This window comes from Betta splendens, chromosome 6, assembly GCF_900634795.4.
Source record: "Betta splendens chromosome 6, fBetSpl5.4, whole genome shotgun sequence".
NCBI lineage: Eukaryota > Metazoa > Chordata > Actinopteri > Anabantiformes > Osphronemidae > Betta > Betta splendens.
The window spans coordinates 5869630-5891876 of record NC_040886.2 but is presented as its reverse complement, the minus strand read 5'-3'; the positions used below and the strand labels follow the sequence as shown (position 1 = coordinate 5891876).

General features: G+C 43.7%; 1 protein-coding gene across 1 annotated transcript in view; it reads right to left on the bottom strand.

Annotated features, from left to right (window-relative positions):
- Window positions 1-22247, bottom strand: part of cdh13 (cadherin 13, H-cadherin (heart)) — a 219033-nt gene that overhangs the window by 136704 nt on the left and 60082 nt on the right. Inside the window, exon 2 of the mRNA XM_029154538.3 lies at window positions 14407-14527. Within this exon, the coding sequence (XP_029010371.1) occupies window positions 14407-14527 (121 nt within the window). The remainder of the gene's footprint in view (window positions 1-14406; window positions 14528-22247) is intronic.

Below are 22247 nucleotides of genomic sequence, written 5' to 3'. Positions count from 1 at the left end.
TGTGCGTTCTCATTCATTTCATCAAAGTACCAATAAGCTGCATTCAAGCTGCTGTCAGCTGTACGCGTGATCGGTTTACATAGCTGCGACATGAACTGTGTTCATAAGCAATGTGTGTGTCACACTTGGCAAAGCACAATCTGCATAAAATGCAGAACAATTGGAAGGAGCAGAGTCATTTTCACCCTGGTGCCAACGCATCTGTGAACCAAATGTCATGATTATGATAACAAGATGAGCAATGATGATAAGGCTACACACGCAGCCTACTGTAAGCTAACATTACAGTCCAAATCCATTCCCTCTTCGCTCCCTGCTCTTCTGTGCTGAACTCCAGCAGAAATGGCAAAACCAGCAGGCCTCCAAACTGCCCAGGCAGAATTTATCTGCCTGGTTAAAACAGAAAAGGTCCATCCAAATTATAAGACTCTCTGTGTGAGACTGTTCTGGAGTCTGCTCGAAACTCAACCAAACTTAGGTGAGATCTGGAAGGAGCAGGTGCGACAGACGGTGGACCTCTGTGACCCATGACGGAAAAAAAAACATGCTTCCGTGCCACCGATGAACCTCTGCAGACTCACATCAAAGTTAAGGTCAGGAAATGGTCATGTTTTCCTTTAAAACTTAACAGTGACTTGAAAAAAAAGACACCAATGCAATTATGCATACAATGAAACCAAACCAAAACCCAAGCAGAAAAACTAATTTACTTAAAGTTACTTCAAATCTCCTTTATATAAAATATTCATTTGCATCATTCTACAGTAAGTCTGCTGTGCACATACAGCACATTGTTCAAGCTCTAATGAAAGATCTAATGATTGACAATTAATAGGACAAATAATATGAGAAGTCAAATGTTATTTATAGGTGGTTAATGACTATGTTCCACAAAAGCAATCTTTCTAAAAACCTTGTTCAAAAAGAGGTGTCTGCATTTCAAACTCTTAAAAGTATAAATATAATGTGTGTAAGAAGTTGTTTGTTTTTAAGGCTACAAACAATTATTAATGTTTGACATGTATTGTTGTGTTCTCTGTGTACAATTATTTGAAGAAAAAAAAAAGAACAGCTAATTTGAGACATGATGATCCCCCTGAGTGTTCTTTCAAACAACAGGTCACAAAACTTCACTGTCAACTCATGCCCTCAAAAAACAACATTACGTTTTCCATTCTGGGCTGTGACAATGAGGCCTGTCAGAAGCGTGGAGGAGTAACACTGTGCACATCTGACGTTCCTAAAATTATTTACTTAGGGTTCAGAGATTGTGTTGAACCACCAGCCTAAAAGTGTGCAGAAGCTGATTATGATAAGCGGCGTCTTACAAACCAGATCAGTCACTAACGGCGACGTGAGCGGCTCGGCTCACGTCGCTCCACGAGCTGCGCGCTCAAAGCTATCTGGAACCGCAGCCGCCTTTAACTAACACCACCGCTCGCCATCGCCAGGTTTTGTTTGATGCTAAATGCGGAGGCTTCACTCAATCCTGTCACCCATCAACATCTGGACGGGCTCTGCTGTGGGTGCGCACAGGTTCCCGTCTGTGTCCTTTGCACCACAGTAAATCAGTGGAAGAGAGAGGCCGAGAGGATGAGCTCTCTCCTCGTTATGGCCCTGAGTTACAGCCCGTCCGCCGCACCAAGTCACACAGACCCGTATTTGAATCCGGGCCTAGCGTAGTCGTGCTCGTGTCCTGTCTCGGCATCATTATCTCGTCATCACTGTATCTGCCAGTTAACAACATGGAGGGCGTGCGGCCAGCTTAGCAGCTCTGAGAGGACAGGCACTCTGAACAGCTCTAAATCACCATCCTGAGCTTCAAACATCTTTATTGAATTCAGACACAAGTACCGCAACTGCCTCTGAATTTGCAGGTTCGGGACAAAAGTCAATATTTGACGTGATAATGGCGCTGGATGAAATGTCAGGGGATCAGCAAGTACAATAATAAACCTGAGCGGGACATACATCTTACAAAAGGTTTATGCTAAAATGTCACCTAGCTATTTCACAGAATAAGTATGTAGAGCTTGACACAGAGATCAACACAGTTATAGGAATTAAACTCGAAATTTAAAGTAAATCCCACTGAAACGCAAATCTCCTCCTTGGAGGTGAGAGGAGAAGCCACCACTGGCTTTAGTCAAAGTTATTCCATACAAATGTCCATAGCAATCCAGGCTACAGTAAATGAACGTGGACCGCATCTTATTAATATACATCTGCAATCAAGCGTTGCAGCGTATCTCCTGTTTTCATCATCACATTTCAGAGAAGACTAAAAAAAATGTTCCCTTATCTGTCAAAGGATTTTTACCACTTTCTACTTCATTTGGATGTTTGCCAACGGTCACAACATTCATTCTTGATGACACAAAGCAAACAAGGAAAGACCTTGGGCTTATTACATTTTAACAAGGTTCCATGAGCATCTTTTCTCCGCCGTAATTGCAATGTGTATTTCCCCCCGATGGGCCGAAGCGCTTTTCTTTATAATCACCCGCGTTCATCAGGATGCAAAGTCACAGGCTCCTCTCCACCGCTCACCTCGTCCTCACAGACGGAAGACACAGCTCAGGAAACCAGACTCGCACTATGTTAATCGGATCAATCACATTACTAATGCTAGAGCCCCGTCGAGGAGCTCCATTGCTGGACGTCTGGAAGCCGCGTGTCTCACGTCTCCCCCATCACCCGATTGTTGCAGGTGTTTGACTTAGATGAACGAAGCGTTCACCGTCAGCCCACGGGTGAAATAAAAAACACAGTTCAGTGTTTTTCACAGCATACGTATTCGCTGACAGAAACAGTAAACACACATAAGCCGGGAATGTTTAGGCCTGCGGGCTCCGTCTTTGAAGTTGACAGTTTAAGGATGCACCTGCTTAAATATGAATTTATTTAAATTGTCATATCAAAACCCATCGTTGCACTCCTCACCCAGTTTTTTTTTTTTTTTTTTTTGAGAAAACAGGAAATGAAAACGTATCAGCGGATCTGTGTGATTGGGACACCCCGAAGCCCAACTTCACAGGCTCGACCGCGGCAGCCCACCAAGGTTTATTCTAGCTCCACAACAAACTTCAGTCAGCCTGTGTTTGTTTGTTAGCAGCAGGGCAAAAGCTTTTTCCATCAGAGGGGGCTGAGGGACGGATGCCAGCGGATGATAGCGGGAAAGCCTGCCAGAAGGGATCGCGCATTATTGCTAGAGTCAAACATATCAATCGGTCAATCAGTTTCAGAGGCACGCGGTACCTTGAAAACTCGCGGGAACGTGGAGCCTGATGTGAACAGATAACGTTCGGTTCAACAGGTGTTTAATTGGTGTGTCGCTGCATTAGAGGAGTGGCTGTCGCAGGCAATAACCTGCAACATCAAGCGCCGGGTGCAATGAACCGCATGACCTCCAGCTGACCGTCGGTCGCCTCGGCCAGAACAGCCTCTTAGGCGTTTCATGTAGCAAAAAATCAACAGAATGACCAGCGAGGCACATGAATCTGGTGCAGAACATAAAAACAACTCCAATTTGGCTCCGGAGGCAGAACAACGTCCAACTGGGTGACAGAATGATGGGAAATTGCTTTGTGTTTAATCACATTTTTCGAAAGTCATCTTCACAATCATTGCAAGTCCAAAATAAATTCCAGACATCAGATGCACACGAGCTTCTGAAACATTACAAATGGCCGACCATCTGGCGCTGCAGGGGGAAGCTCTGAGCCATGGAGACGGCGTCCGTGACTTCTGCTCCGGTGCCGTGTTCATGCCTTCTAAGCACACAGGAGGCATAAACATGGGATTGTGATTCTGGTGCATCCACACGCTGACCCCAGACGGACCCCCCTGCCTTAATGTGATACTGAACTTGGCCATGGCTACACTTGCACTTTGTGTAGACTGTATGTGAATCCTGTGAATCTCAGGTTGATCCGAGCCCAGCCAGGAGCATTAATATTGCCTGTCTGTGGGCCTTTCAAAGTGTCCACTAGGCCCTCAGGCTTTCCTGCTAGAAAGTGCTCCAGGCTCACACTTTGAACCTTTTATACACACTTTCCTCAAGTCTGCAGCTTGAGGTGACCATCGATGCGGTCCCTGTTCAGTTGGATGTGCCTAGAAGACATCCAGTGGACGGGGTCTCAGCGGTATCCTCACAAAGTGACCGAACCACCCTGACCGGCATGCTCTGGCGTAAATGAGCAGAGAGGCTGGCTCTGGAGGTCAGAACCCTGTGGCCTAGCGTTAAAGCCGAGCCTTTCCGTCCTGTGGAGTCGCCTGTTGTTGCAGTTGTATTCTTCTGGTCATTACCCAAAGCTCAAGACAATAGGCGGGGGCTGGAATCGCTAGCTTTCAACGCTGCTCCTGATTTGTCTGCAAACCGCACACAGACACGCTGAAGGTCTGGTGAAGCCAGCAGAAACACACCATCAGCAAAAAAGCAGCACTCCACACACGATCCCCCTAGGGCCAACATAATAGGCTTGTTGCAGGACCACGAGAGGCAGGGGCTGAATGCCTGAACTCCCACGACCCCTCCAGTAGCCTTGGAAGAATAGAGAGTGGATCCGCTGTTCCACGGTCAGGACAGAAAAACACTTTGAATTTTAAAAAGATTATATTTGCTGAACAAGCAGGCTGATTAGGTCTGTGATTAAGGGTCCAGTGCCTTGGGCTCTTGCTCCCAGTGTGCAGTAGATGAACCCTTCACAGATTCTTTTTGCCGGGATATGACAGAAGATTCCTTATTTAGGCTCATATACAGGAGTAATTGGTGTAATGCTAAATCAATGATGCACTATCAAGTGTGACACCAAGATAAATATGCCACAACTGTAACCCCTTTGTGAGCGCCCAGGGAGCCACCCTGCCGTTGTTGTGGCACGTTGCATGTGCGACTCCCACTGACATTATGCAGCAGCTGTGAATGTGATCGTGTGCAGTTTCCAGCACATTATCAGGACACACGCTGGGCTCTGGGTAAACTCAACTGCAAGTCATCTGTATCTGTACATGTGCACCTACTGGGTAAATTATAATATATAGAGAGTGATTTATGAATGGTAATAAACACTTTCCTTGTTGATTCATAAAACTGTAACGAGTGTAAGTGATATTTTGTTGACAATAAATCACTTCCCTTTTATTTTATTGGCTGTAACTTTCAGCAGAGACTTTAATTATTTTTTTAGGATCCTTTTCTCCCCCCACTGGTGTGAGTAAACCTTCAACCACCACAGTGTAAGTAGATTCATGGTGGATATTGGGACTCGTATGAGCACAGGTCTGCAGGTGTTTCTGTGTAGCTACAATATTTGCACCGGCTCAGATTAAATGACGCAAAGTGTTCCTAAGGCTTCATGCCCCTTTAACATACTGAAACCCTGCACACCTGTATGGTATCGTCGTACCTGTAACAAGCTCTGGCAGAACACAAGCAAACAGCGGTGTCAGCGTCCAGAGAGATCGGACGGTATTGCAGAAAGTCCAGTAACAGGTTCCTCAGCACTCTCTAATTCCACTCATGAGGAGCCGGTGGACTCTAAGCCAAGAGCCAGAGACAAGAAGGCAGCAAAGCAGGTGGAGAACAAACTTTGGCTAGAAACTAATTCTGCAGTTGCTTTGATAACCTCGTCAGTGAGTGCACAGTTCACTTGAAACATCTGCTAAAAGGTCCGCTGGGGGTCTTATCCTTGTGTGTGCTGTCAAAAAACAACCACTTTACACAATCTGCTACAGTACGTTTCTTTTAGCCCTTTTACAGATGTTGTGACACTTCTGTTGATTTGTTTTAGTTGATTTAACAAATATTAAGAATGTAAAAATACAGTGATAAAATGAATTCATCAGGGACCAATGAATCTTTGTTCTGAAGGGTTTCTGACATAGACTTTGTTTCATTAAAATTTGAACGTTATTTGGATATTTTCAAAACTGTGCCCACAGCTGACAGGACTCTTTACTGGAAAACGATTTATTTTGTGTTACACTCAGAGGGAAGATAAAAATAGGGTATGAGAGAGAGAAATTGGAAAAGTTTTTTTTCTAGTGGGACTAGTCAAACTTTTGATAGGTTATCTGTTGGGTGGAAGGTGATTATTTCTCACTGGTAAATGAAACGCGGAAATTGTTGCAGAAACTTGAAAGAGCGTATAAAGTCGAAAGGCAAACAAAAATTCCCAAAAGGACGAATTATATTGGTGACGTAATGTTTTTAATAGCATTAAAAACATCACATTCTCCATGTTGTCTTGTTTCTCATTTCAGTCTTTAAACATCCTTTCACTTCAATTCTAACTGCTGGTTGAATTGTAAATTAGAGAGGTGTCTGCATTTATCATCACACAAAGGAGGAGCAAAGACAGTGTCAAACGTTTTAAGCCATATTATTAAGAGCACTTTATTTTAGGTTCCATCCAGAGACGTGGCACGAAAATACTAAATAAACTAGACAGTGGCTTCAATTGTAACTGACACAGGTATTATGATGAACTGTGCATCGGCTGGGTACAGATGTTTGTGGCGTTATCATGAAAGGACGGCTGTTCTAAAATAGCACAAAACGTTCTGCCTATGTCTCGTCACCGGGACGGAAAATTCCCGCTCGCAATCAGAGCCGCTGAGTGTGTGGAGGTAAAGTAAACCAGGAACACGAGGAGAGAGGGGCTATGAAATAATGAGGCGCGGATGGTTTGTTTGCAAAAATGAAAGAACCAGAGATACGTTGTAAGTTTTGATTCCTGTCCCCTGCATCTGCTCCAGACGAGCCCATGCTCTGAATATAAACACACCCGAGTAACAGCAGCACAGGAGCATCTCAGCTTAACAGAGACGCACGCTCTGACTCCCAACAATGTAAACAGAGCCTGAGCACATTCAGTGCAGGGTGATAGAATAACAACTAATTAGTCCAAGGAATAAAGCCACATTCACAGCGTTCCCTGAAAAGCCAATCACAAACGGGAATGAGGACGTCCCCATTTATTGTTTTAATATGTGTCACTGAAATATGGTTATATAATATTGCTTTTATTAGCATTTATTAGCATTTATTTGTTAATAAACACAGAACTTCATGTGCTACAGATACAGTAAGAGATGTACTGTAGTGTCTTTAGTGATCTGTAGTCTAGGCTTGAACAAGTTTACAACAACCTACTCTTTAGAGAAACATGATTATAGATGCACTGTGGAAATAAAAGCAGTACCTGCAGTTTCTAGTACAGATATCCCAAAATACAAACGAATTAATCCAGAAAATGGTGTTCGACTGAAATTAAGTTGAGCTTGTCTGTTCAGAAGAATGCAACACTAATCTCCACACTTCATACAGTAAAAACAGACAATTTTAGTCAATGTTACTCATTGGGAGTATCCTGTATTGCGTGAAAGACTATTGGCGGTTACTAGAAGTTTCGTCACTCACAGCAACTCCAGGCAGCTGGAACTGCCATATGTGCTGTACTGTACGGCAGCTTGTAGAAATGCAAGCGCTTGTCTGTTAAGTAGCCTAAGCAGAGGCAGGAAGAACCCGTCATCGTCTACAGGGGCGCGAGGCAGCGGGAGAGAGGGAGGCCGGACAGACAGAGCAGATAGAGACAGATAGTTCATCAAACGCCTGGCACAGGCCCAGTGATTGCAGATGGACACTTGGCGCTACTGTCCGCGTGCGTCCTGATGGCCTGCAGTGCTGATTGCAGCCTCGACAGGCAGCCTCTCAGGGCCTCTGAAGCCAGTCTGGGTGCCGGTGGACAAGCAGCATGTGCTGGCAGGAAGGTGAGAAAGCCATCGAAACGTCACGCATCATTAAGGAGAGGTACAATAAGTGCATGTACTGTATGCTGGTAACTTACAGTAATTGCTAGCAAAGGAGACACAATATACCGAAAATGCAACTGATTTGCTCCCCTGTTGTTCTACACAAGGCGCCAAGTGTTTTGAGCTCACTCTCCACAAAGGCTGGGACATTTTTGGAATAAATATTGATATTAATAGCACAAATAAAACCTAATTAATGCTGAAACCCACTATACATATTAAAATGTTTTTGACAAACCGGTTTTAAAATGGCTAAATTAACAGGTTTGGACAGGATCAAAACCAAAAATGCTAAATTTATGTTTCTAAAAATAAAAAGGTGGAACTCAGTTATGATCACACATCGTTTGCAGCAGCAACAGACACAGTGTTAGCAGTCGTTGAAGGCGTTGCTGTAATAACTCCACATATAAACACAACTCGGCTCATACTGTTAACTTGCAGTAGGAGTGGAGGACAGTGATAGTAATTAGCCTTTGTTCTCGACTGTCTCTCATCTGCATCAGCACGGTGGTGCAGTGGTTAGCACAGCTGCCTCATAGCAACGAGCTCTGATTCCAGGTGCCTTCCTGTGTGGAGTTTGCATGTTCTCCCCATGTCTGCATGGCATCTCTACAGGGCTCCCCTGTGCAAATGACATGCAGGGAGGATAATTAGAGGCTCTAAGTCTCCTGTAGGTGTGAGGGCAAGCGTGAGGCATGTGTGTGGCCCTGTGGTGGACTGCCGACCCGTCCAGGCTGTGTTCTGGCCAAACGGCAGCTGGGACAGGCTCCAGCGTGGTTGAGATCCCAATGAGGGATCAGAAGATGAGCGAGCGAGTGGGTGAGTGAGTGACAGCAGTCGAGCAAAAGCACTGAAATAGACCCACTGTGCAATTTCGGGATTCCATTTTACTTGGGATCAGTCATTGTCCGTTCGTGTACATTTCCATCGCATCCAAACTTCTGATCGGTCAACTGAAAATGCTGCTGACCTTCTTCACACGCCGACTACAATCTATGCAGGAGCTACAGCCAGGAGATTAAATTCCCTGGGAAATATTAGCAATTGGCCAAAAAGCTACTAGATTTGACATTACTCAGTTTTTTTAAAGGGGAAAAAGTTGCTTAGTTGAGCAATAACATCATCTCAAAAGTTGCTGCGTCGGCAAGATTGGTCATCAGAAAAGGACAGCACTGAAAGGAGGTGTGTGTGCGAGAGAGAGAGAGAGAGAAACTGCAGCTGGTGGATTTCAAAGAATTCTTGAGAAAAATATTTCTTTTTTGCACATTTTGAATTGTCAAACAAATATTTTATTACACTAAATTCCAAAATAATCGGAAAGTGCGACTGGATGATGGATGGATGATACAACAGCAGCTCATCTCTGGTTAAAATGATCATAACTTCCAGTAGTTAGGGCTGGAATGGCGTTACATCCCACCCTCCACCTCCCTCCTCGGTTTCTCCCATTCGCTCTGCTCTCCGCCTCCTTCGGCGCCGGCCCCAGTCACTGCCCTCCACCAGCATCCATCCCGCGGGCGCATGTTCCCCCATACAAGGATGAACGTAGCTGTGGGCCACATATGTCCACTAGGGATCCACTATCATTGTTCTTTACTGTAGTCCACGTCACTAACAAGCAGCCAAGAGCACCAGTACACACAACAGTATACAGTACAATATGTATTATATACATGTAATCCTCCCATTTTCAAATTCCCTCTTAGTAGAGCCACCCACATGCGCTCATACTACTCACAAACACACTTCCATAGGTAATGGCCTTTCCAGTAATTACAGTCATTTGTCAAAAGTGCACCTTGATTTATGGCCAAATTAAAAATACACCAGAAAAGAAGCTGCAGGTCCTGATGACTCCAACTACAGAAGGTGATTAATATTACACCATTACAGGCGTGAGAGTGGCATGATCCAGATATGCTCCCTGCCACGCGGAGGCAGGCGGGCGAGCGAGGGAGCGGGCGCATTAATCTGTGACGTCCACCCTCGCTGGATGACGGAATTTAGTGGGTTGTGGGGGCGCCGCCGAGCAGCGCGGGGGAAAGCCTAATTTAGTAAGTAGAACAAAGGTGTGCGGGGACAGCGGTTCCGACTCAGTGAATCTACCAAATGACCTAACGCTTTATACATCTGACACACACACTGGCTTCATGTTTACCGATCAATTTAATGGCAGACCATCTGATGGCGGCACACAAACTATTACATTATATTAAGGATGTTTTCAATCAATTTATTTACTCGCTCATGTCTGGCACTCTACTTGACACAGTGTGACCTTCACATGCTGCTGTGTGTGTGCACCAAACAATAAGGAATAGAGGACAGGGGGGTGAAAGGCTGTGGCTCAGTCAGTAGGATTTACAAAATGATCTGTAGCCACAATGTCCACTTTTAAATTTGTCGATATAATGTGTCCGAGTCACAGTTGATTAACAGAAACATTCAACCGGGGTCTTTATACTCACAACAAATAAGACTCAAATGCTTTTGCCAATAAACTGAGAGCAGGAGAAGCGCTGACTCTAAGTCAGCTGTGAAAAGCCCGACTTGGGGACACGATGGGAGAAAAAAAAAAAAAAAAAAAGGCAAACCACAGCCTAGAGTGAAGTGTGGCTGAGAAAGTAAGCAACCTTTAAAAGCGGCAAATCACAGAACTCATCTTCCCTATGCCGCGGTGATGGGGTATTTGATGAGAGATAAATGCGTCCCATTGTGTGTGTTGGTGCGCCGTGTTTGCAGCGTAACAAATACACTGCGCATTATTATGTGCCGCGAGCAGCGAGGGAAGCAAACTTTATCATCTGAACCTAGAAAGCAGAGGCGAGTCGGGGAGAAGCGAAAAATAAAACAGATGAGAGAGCTGTTCCATTTGTCCAATTTATCTAAAACCACTAGGCTATATCAGAATTCAAGTACTTTTAAATTGCCTCAATGATAAAGGCGGAGGGAGCGCAGGCGAGAGACAAGAATCGTGCCAGCATGGAAGTCTTCAGAGCTCAATTCAGCTAATATGCCGTGGGCCGCGTGCCAACCTCCACGTCCGCAGACTGCTGCCGCGCACAGAGTGGAGGGATTACTGCCAGCACCGCCAGGCCTGGAGAGCACCAGCTCCTCCAGGTAATCTGGGTTTTTTTAAGCTTTCTTAAGGAAAGCTTAATTAGGAAATGTGAGGGATACTACAGCAAATGTTAAAGGCCGCCATGTTTTTAAGAGTAATCATGTTTGGTGGTGGGATTGAGGAAAGCCTTGCAGAGCCGCGGCCTCGCTCTGCGCGGCCGAGATAAGCCGCCGTTCCCCGTTCTCCCCCCTGCGGTGTTAGCGGCCGCCGGCGCCGTCGTCCCGTGGCACCGCGGGAAACAGAAAGATGCGCGCCCTCGGGCACGAGCCGCATCCTCGGCCCTAAAACAAAAAAAAAAAAAAGAGAGAAAGATCCGGCGTCTGCACGGGTAACGCCATTACAGCCGTTACAAAGCACAATTATTTCTGACAGGCTGACAGGCTGCCAGGCCGCCGACGGAAAAGTGCATCAACTTTAGCGCCGCCTCAGGGGGAGGCGAGGAGGCGGGAATCAAGCAGCTTGCAAAACGAAGGTGAGCTATAACACCGGCGCACAATCAATACGTCTCCGCGGCTGTATTTCTCCGCGTGGTGACAGCACCCGCTGAGAGGGCCAACTATTAAAGTTACTTTTCAGAAGCGCGAGCCTAATTCTTCCCTCAGAAAATGCCACTCGCCGCCCCGGCCCAGCTAATGCATCTCGACCCTGTGGAGACGTGGCTTGGTATTTGGAGTGCACACAGAAATATGACGCTCTCTGTTCAAACGCGCGGGGGGGCACGTTCAGGTTCTCTCACTCCAACAAAATCCAGTTTGTTTCCTTATGGGAGCTGAAATATCCAGCAAAAATGTATACATGGTTCTTGTTTTGTGTGTATTGGGTTCAGTTTCAAATAAGGGAAGACGCAGACACTGCTCAGCCAAATCATATAACCTGTAATTGATAGAGGCATAAGACTTCTGTGCTGCTCTTTACATTTACACTCTTTGAATTTATGAGTCGCCTGAGGCCGTGAGGTTAAAAAGGCAGAGACCTGTTCCATCAGCATGTTTTATTTACTCCTGCTACTATTTTCGCAAACATCAATTTTTCATGGGGACAGAGACTAAGTAAGGTGATGAGCGAGGAGCAATGATTGGAGGAGAGAGACTCCAGACTGAAAGACAAACGCTAAGAAGCGAGAGGCAGGTAGAGGAAGTGTGGCAGCGCACACGAGAGGCGGATGCCGCGTGTGCGAGCGTTTGTTTCCCACATGTGACCATTAACTCGGACGGGTCGTCCTTGAACCCGGGTCGCCGCCAACAGGTATCCCTCGCCAGCAGGCCGCCCTTTCACTAGTAATTACACAAGGAGGTCTAAAGGCAGGCGGCAGAGGCCCCGGCAGAATTTCCATAAATCTGCATGTGTCAGTGGACCCGGCTGCAGCCGCTGGCACGCTGCATGAGTCACGCTCCCCATCAGCACGCCATTTGTTCGGATTCAACAGAAACAGACGTGGAGAGGTGGAATGACATCTCGCTGAAACCCAGTGCGTTTGTGGAGGCGCTGAGATATTTGTGCTTACAACTCACTTTTGCCTTCCGCCTTCCTTTGAAGTCACACGCACACAAAAAAGTAACAGCCACGCCGTCATGTACACATCTGATTGTCGCACTTTGATCGCTCCAGCGAAGCCTGCGTTCTCTCGCATCTAATTGATCCAGGCAGGTACTGTATGAAAGAGCAGTCACTGGTATAAACGGAGACACAAATTACATTTTCAAGTTGATTACTTACATCATGCGCTCTGTTTGTGCTTCTCTTTCATCGTGGTCATGTTTCCAGCATGTTGCTCAGCTTTGGTACAGTAGCTGCTGAGACACTAAATGAATAAATACTTGAACGATCGGAGCTATTGTGTGGAGCAAATGCTATGGAAATTAAAGATTAAATGAATGAAAGCTTCTTTGGCTGAGAATGAAGGTGCATTTTTGTGTCTTTATCTGAATTGGGGTTTTTACGTACAGTTTGGGATGGTGGCAAACCTGTACTTCTACTCATAACTTGGGAGCAGTGGGACCTCCCATGGTGAAAGGAGTTTCTGCTGACAGGAGCATATTCAAGGTAATGGAACCAGCCTGTCGTCCCAGAGCAGCGCACTAAAGCAGAACTGACTTCTGTCTCCTACTACACGCTCCGCTGAACCTCCAGATGACAAAACGCCTCGCTGGCTGACCAAATCAAAGAAAATAAAACTGAGAAGAAGAAATAAGAAAGAGTGAAGGAGAAACTGCTCAAATTTGTCACCTTTTGCTTTCGAGATGGGAAAGTATGTATTTTGAAGCTGTTGCCCTGTACTGTACAACTTGGGGCGGTGCACTGTAAATACACCTCTGCAGGCTCTGCACGACATCCCAACCATAGGAATAATCAACGTCTCACTCCTGTCTATAAATACAGCACATTATGTGCGTGCCACTGAAGCAGGTAATGATATTCCACCAATGTAGCATCGTAATGCAGAACAACAGTTTGATGAGGAAATAAATAAGGAAGCAGTTGAATAATGTGAGTGGAATGAAAACATGATCCATAATAAATGACAGACTGCATTAACGAACTATGAATTATTACCATTTGAATTTACATACTTCCACTGAATGTCATCATATTGTAAAAATAAAATGACAACTCACTGCAAAGAGAAATGAATTATTAAACAAATGAATTAATGAAACCTTCCTGAGCTCTGTTGTACAACTACTAGTATCTTACTGCACCTGGTTGGTCTCTGGGGTTGTGAGTTATGTGAGTTATGTCTGCAGCCCCCCCCCCCCCCCCCCCTCCCAGAGGCCCAGAATGCTAGGGAGCAGACATTAATGCGGATCTCAGTGGGGACAGGGTGTCTGCAGACAGACACAGCTGAGGGGTCCCACAGGAGCAGACTGGACCGGTAAGTTGTGGCAGCAGTGGGGAGCCGAGATTAAACTTCCCTGGTTCTGGGATTTACAAGGTAGAGGTCTGTGGGGAATCGTCCCGGTTACTGCAGTGACACGAGGGTGATGCTGTGTCTTGACTGGCTTAGGGAGGAGTGAGTTTCATTACGACTTGTCCTCCTCCATGGTTAGATTACAAAAGTGCTATTGCATGATCAGAAAGAAAAACACACACACTCAGTATAAGCACCAGTCACATGCATTAAGAACAAAAGAAACCTACAACAGACTTTTATTTTATTTATCATCTAATCAAGCAGAATAATTCATCTACAAACAACCTGGAACAATGTTTTGCTTATGTTGTGCATGTATATTTCTAACAACGAATCGATTCTAAAGACACCACTCTAAAGGGGAGCCTGGCTTTGCTCTGCTCAGCTCAGGATATGCCATTCAGGTCGTCCTGTGGAGCAGGAGCCAGACACACTGTGTGTGTCAGTGCACCCACACTCAGATTTATATTGCTGAAGGACAGAGTTTAACAGAGACGGGGAGCAGAGACAGTAAACGTCAAGGCATGGAAGAGAAAGTGTGCTCTACTGTACTGACCTCGTACTAGTGGCTGGTCTTTCTGGAACGGCCCGCTGTACGTCACCTGGTAGTGTTTGACCTGGAAGCCGGGCACACAGCCCCCGTGGCTTCCATCCTCTTGGCCCCCCACACAGGCCACCTGCAGCACAGGAAACGAAGGAGAGGTCAGAACAAGCCACGCGCGCACGTATCTTCCTGTGCAGATAAAGCTGACAGGAACTGGCGGTGGATAGAATAAATAAATATAAACGTTTCCCCCTAAAAGATATAATCCGTATTAATCCCATTCAAACAATATCAGGCTAGAGCAGAGACAAAAGCAAAAGCAAGACTTTTGCTCAAACTTGCACTATTTATAACACAGTCAGCTCCAAAACCCAAAGAGAGGATGTTTTTTTATTCAAGGTGCTGGTCCAATAATGTTAAAGCTTCTATGCAAGTTGTAATAGTCTGATTAAGAACATTCCAGTAATACATTAATATGGTGGAACCTATTTAGAATTTAATTTAATCCAGGTCATTTTCTACTGACCTCAGACTGTTCCATAAACATGAAGAAAATTGGCAATAAAAAATGTTTTTGATGAATGTTTACATTCAGATGTAACAATTTAAGCCGCAGCTAATCTGAAGAATTCAAACGTTTAAAAGGGTAAATTAACACTAAAAATGGAAAAACAACAACAAACAAGGTGTCCTAGAAAAAAAAAGAAAACATCTTTCTCTGACAATGTAGCTGAAAGCTGAAAAACCTCTTTTACTGTAAGTGATTGACACATCGTAGTCTGCAGCGACTGCAAGGACGCGCCGGGCATGTACAGCACGTGTTTAGGCTGGTTAAGCACTTCATTTTCAATGAGAGCATCCACATCGCTTTCCACGTGGCACAAAAGTGCATGCGCCCAATAAGACAAGCACAAGTGCTGCTAAATTGGCTGCATCATTAAGCGAAGCGAGTGCGCACAGACACTTTGTATAGGAGGATTGTGCAGAGCTGCCAAGGAAAGACCTGCTAGGGCTGAGGAGAAAAGGTGAGACGAGACGCTCGCCGAGGACCTACGTATATTGTGCCTTTTGATCCAATTAGGGAAAAATGCGGCACGGCACAAAGCTCAGATGCAGAGCTGTTGTATTAAAAAAGGTATAATTGATGCCTATCTACCTTCACTACTGTACATCTGCAAGAAGCGTGTCACTCTCAACTTCAGCATTTTCTACTAATTGGTGTAGAAGCGTCTCTGTCTAGTTGGTGGGAGGGGATGTTGGGGTGAGCTGCAGAAGGCAGAGAAGAACCTCGACCGCCACAAGTTCGTCAGCAGTCATCAGATGCAACTCGCATATTTTTAGGTGAATGTTTAAATGCAAATTGGATTGGAGCATTAGGCCGCGCTCCAATATTGAATTGTTCTTTGAGTGCGTTGCGAGATCCAAACGCATTTCTAACCAAAAACAAAAAGAGTAATTACTTCCACAGTTATGTCCAGTAATTCCTGAACGCTGACATTCTCGACTCTTTATTGATCCATTTTCTCTGTGATTCTATGAATATCAAATTGAATTATGCAGTGAGAAAAGCACTTTGAAACCCCCTTTTGCAAAACAACTTTCTAATAAAAAGGTGAATATTTACATAGAAATGATCTGCAAAAAAAGTGTTTCGACTGAGTTCAAATATTTTTTGCAGGAACAAAATATCATTTCAGGTCGTGTGCAGGTATGTGACATATGAAGTCAGTGTTTGGGCTGCAAAATGTTTCAATCCATCATTTTGCTTTAAATCACATTGAAATGTAAATAGGTTTATTATATGAATGGAGAGAGAGACCTGACAAAGCTACATACTGTACATTTTCACCATAAATTACATTATATCACTCTGTATTTTCCCCACACGTGAAGTCATGGCAGATGACAGACCTACATTATACTGTAGCTCTGGACACTCATGATACCCGTCTGTGACTTATGCTCCAAACTGCTCAGCTGTTTAGAAGATGTGTAGATACCGGTCAGCTTTTGAGCTGTAAACTGTCTCACAGATATATTTACATTTTTTATGCTATTCGAACAATCATCTCAGATTTATGGTTCTTGTTTGGGGCCATGTACTTGATGCATTTCCTGGCATAACTTGGAAGGTTTATGACATTCACACTGAGTGGACATCACCGCTCGGCCCCAGCTTCACGCCTTCCTGAGGCTGGCCTGAGGAAAGGCCGTTTCTGTGGAAGTTGGCAGCAGATGCCATCCAATCTCAGAGGCACCTCTGCAGCAAGGCACTGAAGCTGATGTTTGAAAGGCAATTTATGGTTCTGTACTCTGTGTCTCAGCAGAGAACCTTTCACACATACAGCAAAGAGGAAAGGTCCCTGTCGAGAGTGATGAGCAGCACACAGTGGAGTTCCATCTCATCATTGCCAGTCACTTCCTGCCGGAGTAATGATATAGCTTTCTCTGAGGAAAGTGCACGTTACTACGGAGCGGGTCAAGCAATAAGTACTGTTTAAGCACAATAACTACTATTTACCATCATTACGCAACTCAAATGCAAACTTTAGAAGGTGAATTGCATGTTTTTGCAGACAATGGCGTGACATACTGCTGCTCTAACAACAGAAGCTTGAAGGGTTGTGCTACATCCAACGAATTCAAACGAGGTTCTGGAAGTACCCCCGTACCTACAGCATGTAGGTCAGCTGAGCGGCGGGCGCTAAGAACAGAACAGAGGTGAAGGCAGCCATTGATCATTAGCGGATCTGGCGAGCATTGTGAAAAGGTTTCAGCATAATGGCCTGATATCACACCGGACACTGGGATCCCTCAGCACTAATCACAATCAATTATTTCCTTGCCACTTTCCAGTTAATGTCATGGCGTAAAATGTCATGGTATTCTGGTCATGCTGCTGCATTCGCCAGGATGACTGAGGAGGATTCATCAAAAGACGCCGCTCTTGGCAAAACAATCGGATAGACACTGACAAAGCGTAATAACAAAGCCCAAAGAGTACGATGGACATGATATGCGGCAGATACCATCACTGGTGACAAGCTGAACCTCTGTCTCACACCCCAAGGTTGATATAGAATCCTTCTCCTTTAACAAACGTATGATTGTTCAACATAGTTTGTTATACTTTATTACATATACAAACTATGTTGCCCATAATCCAAAGGGATTTTGAGACTAGAAAACTGTATAATGCCACCCAGTGACATTTAAAGTACATGCACAGGGACAAACCTTAAGCCTTTAAAGAAGACTTTTACTCTAATCGATATGAGGGACTCAATTAGACAGTGATGATTCTCCTGGAGCACGAGCGCAGTCCAAAAACGTCTCTCTACTTGATACGACAGCAGTGAAAACAAAGTGAAACAAACGACGTGAGGAGGTAAAAGGCTTAAAACAGCAGGGCTTGTTGCGTTGAGAACGCTGGAATAGACCTTACTCCCATCAAAGCATTAGCGAGCAGCAGGTTTATAGAGTCATGGCAGAGCCGGAGCCCGTCCGGAGGAAGTCCATCCCAAGCGTCGTAAACTTGAGCGATACAGACACGCAGACACCGAAGTACTAACTGATTAATGCAGTTTGGTGGTTGTTTCTATGTTTGTGAGGCCGGATGCTGTTACTCATAGGTCTTGGTGGAAAAGCCACTTAAAAGCATATAATGGAGATTCAGACCTCAGGTTGTCGCCTGATGGACAGGTTTTACTAGATGCTAAAGGTCACTGCGTGCAGCTCCTCTGAATAGTAATCACTGCACACGATGGACTTTTACTGCTGTCGCCAAATGTTAATGCACTTTCCAACCTGCCTGAGTGCAAGGTCCGCGAACGTGTGCGTATGTACAATAGGGTACGTGGAACACGCAGCATAGCACATGTTGTCCAGCAGGACCAAACAACAAAAAACTCATTTTAATGCACATTAGGAGGGAAGAATTACAGTCCTGCCCCAGTGACTCACAGTAGGGGAGCAAAAATATTAAGGCTCCACTAGCTTAATGACCATGTAGCACAGGGGACTCTTATTGTAGGGTATATTGTCTACTGTAGTACTTTCTCAACAATACATTTGCACAGGCTTAAAAACGTCTACAGTATTTACAAAGATTATAAATAAATCTAAATAAAAATTGTATTGTTATTGTTTTAGAGCAGATTCATATGCCGCTATCTTCAGGCTTTCATATTTGTTGCTGTGGGCTTTTTTTTGTACATGTTTAGGCTCGTCAGACATTTCATTTCAGTAAGAGAACACTCTGCAAGACACATTTGTTTCCACATGAACAAATTAAGCATTTCTTTTTCATCGTCTTTCCTGGATATTGATCTCGCTCTCGTGCTGCAGGTGAACAGACCGAGAGATAAAACGAAATCACCTGCTAGTCACCAACTGATCACAGAGTTTCTATTCTACTTACTGACGATCACTGGCAGCAGATTCAACAAACTCCAGGCTTTGGGGATGAGATGAGTGGCTCAGAGATTTCAGTTCCAGAAACACAGATTCGAGTTAAATCAGTCCACTTTGATTCAAGGCTTCGTCAGGTGAGCAGAGATTCTGTGACTCACGCGAAACAGGTAAACAAAGAGCAGAGTTGCCTTTTTTATCTGGAGTATATTTGGATAAAATACCGTGTGACATTAATGAACATACTTTTTTTTTTTTTTTTTTAAATCAGAGAAGCAAAAGCCTTGTTTAAGAGTCACTGTGAAAGAGATAATTAACAGCTTTTATCCAGTGTAGGCTGCTCAGTCATTAATGGATACAGTACGTTGTCCTTATTGCATTAGTGTATTTATTCAGCTGTAACCTGACGGGAGCAAAGTAAAAAAGTCAAAGGTGTCAAACACAATAAAAAACCTTTTGTAATGAAATAATGTTTTTGTGCAGAACCATTTTTATGAAGTAAATGTGTAAATATTAATCTAACAAATACCTAAAACCAACTTAATAACTTTTTAATTAGGCCCAATCCTTTGCGTTAGAAGATTAAAATCATGATTGTATTTTTCTTCAATGCCTTGAATAAACACACAAAGTAATGGTGAGTGTGTTTTTTTCCACCTTTGACAAAAACAACCTCCAGCATGTGCTTCTTGCAACTGGACAGGCAGGACTAATTCATCTCAGCTATTTTCTTAGGATGTAGGTTGTGTAGAGCTTGAGGTCAAGACAAGTCTGACAAGACCCATCTCTGTTGGGTCTTGGTCTGGACCCTGACTGAGCTTTTCCAATGACGCCTATGATGATGCACAGTATCAAATAAACAAGAAATGTGCGCATTTGAAAGTGAGGTCAAGAATATGGGTTGTTCTTTTTTTGTCTTTACACTCAACATGGAGATTTCATAATCATTTACATTTTAACAAGCGATTTAAAAATGCTGGAACAGATCTAGAGTAGTACAAGAAAGAAAACATGTGAACCCAGGTGAAACCCAGGTCTTTCTTGCAGTGAGGCCATCTACAATACAAACTCTATTCATTCCAAGGATAGTGATCAGCTCTTTGTTGATCTGTTCTACATGCTGACTTCTTCTTTCTCATGTCTGCAATTTATAATAACAAGTTTGCTGTTTATAGGAAGCAAGGTTGTACTACTTTAAATAATACCACCATTTAAAAACCTCCAGAGGAGAGTTTTTTGAGAAACATTCGTTCTATACTTTACATGCAGCACCATTGCAGATAGGACTTTTTAATACAAATTAAAATGAATATTAAATTCATGGTAATTATGTCCAAAAAAAACACAAATTGGGCAAATGGGAACAAAATAATCCAAGGGTTTTAAAAGTCAAGAAACAGAACTGACTCCTAACACAGAGGCAGCACAGATTTAAAGAAGATTTTGCACAGCGTGAGGTGACTTGTGCAAGATGCAAACGGCCTCTTTCTAAACTTCAAAATATGTTTTTCTTAAGGACTGTAATGACACCCATTAATTGATTTCTGTGTGTTTCAGCTTCAGTATCTCGCGTGTTTGATGTCCCTCTGAAAGAATCATTGTTCTGCCGTGATTGCATGGGTATGACTCCGCCAGAGCAGAGCACCACAAAGAGGGATTACTTCAGTCCGGTCCAGAGGAAACAAAGAGCCTTGGGTGTGTGCAAACAATCTCAATGCAGCAGGAACAATTATCATGCTCAAGCAACGCAGAAAATTGTGTATTGTGTACCAGTTTAATGAGATGATCGACACAGAGCCAAAGAGAAAAATAAATCTGTACGCAGTTAGCAGAGTGTGTGGACACAGAGAGCAAGAGCACAACGCAAACTGCAAATAGATAAGTAATCCTGTAGATAAGTGTCACAGAGCAGGATCATTTGGCTCTGAACCATTTGGATCAAATGCTGCTGGAAATAGAAACATACATACATACAATACAAATGCTGTACACTGTAGTTATATACGGCAACAAATGCGATCATTAAAATAAATCACCATTAGTGGGATTTAGTTTAGGTCCGTTTTATAAATAGTGTGTCTACTGTGTGTGAAAGTAGCTGTAAAGCATAATCCTCAGCAATGAATTGTGAAATTCTGAATTATAACTATTTAATTCCTGAAATGCCTGGTTTGTAAAAGTCACCATCTCCTAATGAAGTACACTTGCTCAGCTCATCATCATCACCATTACCTTACAGTACGTTAACCACCACTTGAAAAAAAAAAACAAAGCTGTCAGCACAACAAGGCCCAGGGCTCTGTACACATGCTGATGGATTGGACATAGCTAAAGCAATGTTGAAGGACCAAGGACAGCTCCCGGAAGCACACTGCACCTACGGTGAAGCAGTGAATGGACAAATTGCAAAAATTAGATAAAAATGGATGCAATTAAGTACAGTACACCACAGTTTTTTAGGGAACACCTGCCTCAAACTGGAGCTGGATGGGAGGACACTTATCAGAATGACTTAAAACACACTGCCAGGAAAACAATGCAGCTGACTAAGAACAACTGTATGTTATCAAATAGTAACATCAGAGGCTGTGAATAAAGTAGTTCATTATTTCTGACCACATAACATAATTTGAACAATTATGAGAATTTTACGAGCACTTTCTTGGTGCAGTTCTAACTCATTCAAAGTAAAAGGAGGATTTATTTTCTACAATAACACTATTATTCTTCTATTATTATTATCTTATTGTTCATATCTGTTCTCAGGCTGAATACACAAACAAACATTTGAAACCACATAAGCCCATAACCATTTCTACTTCAAGGAAATTGTTGTGGGATGTGAAGTCTATGTACAACACGTCTCTGAATAAATTTAGTTGTATTTTCAAGCTGGATTCAAGCTATGCGAAAAAGAAAAACAGACTTTCTATCAACAGTGTGATCTGCTCCTTGGCTAACTCTTCCAATGCACATATGCTTTGCAAAGTCCCTACCACCAACCTAACTATCATGTATGCCCTAGAATCAGATCCAGATCACAAAGAAACACAGTGAAGTGAAAATAGAAAAGTCAGAGAACTGGAATAAAGCTTGAAGAAGGCAGAGCAGCAAGTCATGGGAGCTGGATTGATTTCATATAGATCAGTTTACATAAGAGGGAAATAAATATAGCCATCTATTGACAACTACTCGGGGTGCAGGTCTTTAGGTTTATGTTAGCCCTCTAAGTACAGCCAAGGAATGCTCAATCGGGACAGAAGATCCATACACTCTACCTTAAGCATTTAGATCACGGTGCCTAAGGTCAGATCCCAGCGAGGTGCAGAAAGAAACATAAAACAATGTCAAAAGAGCTTTATCTTACCAGGTTATGTGAAATAAAACAAGTGTGTGTGTGTGCTGTAAACTCTGGCAGTTAAAAAAAGTGTGTAAACAGAGGA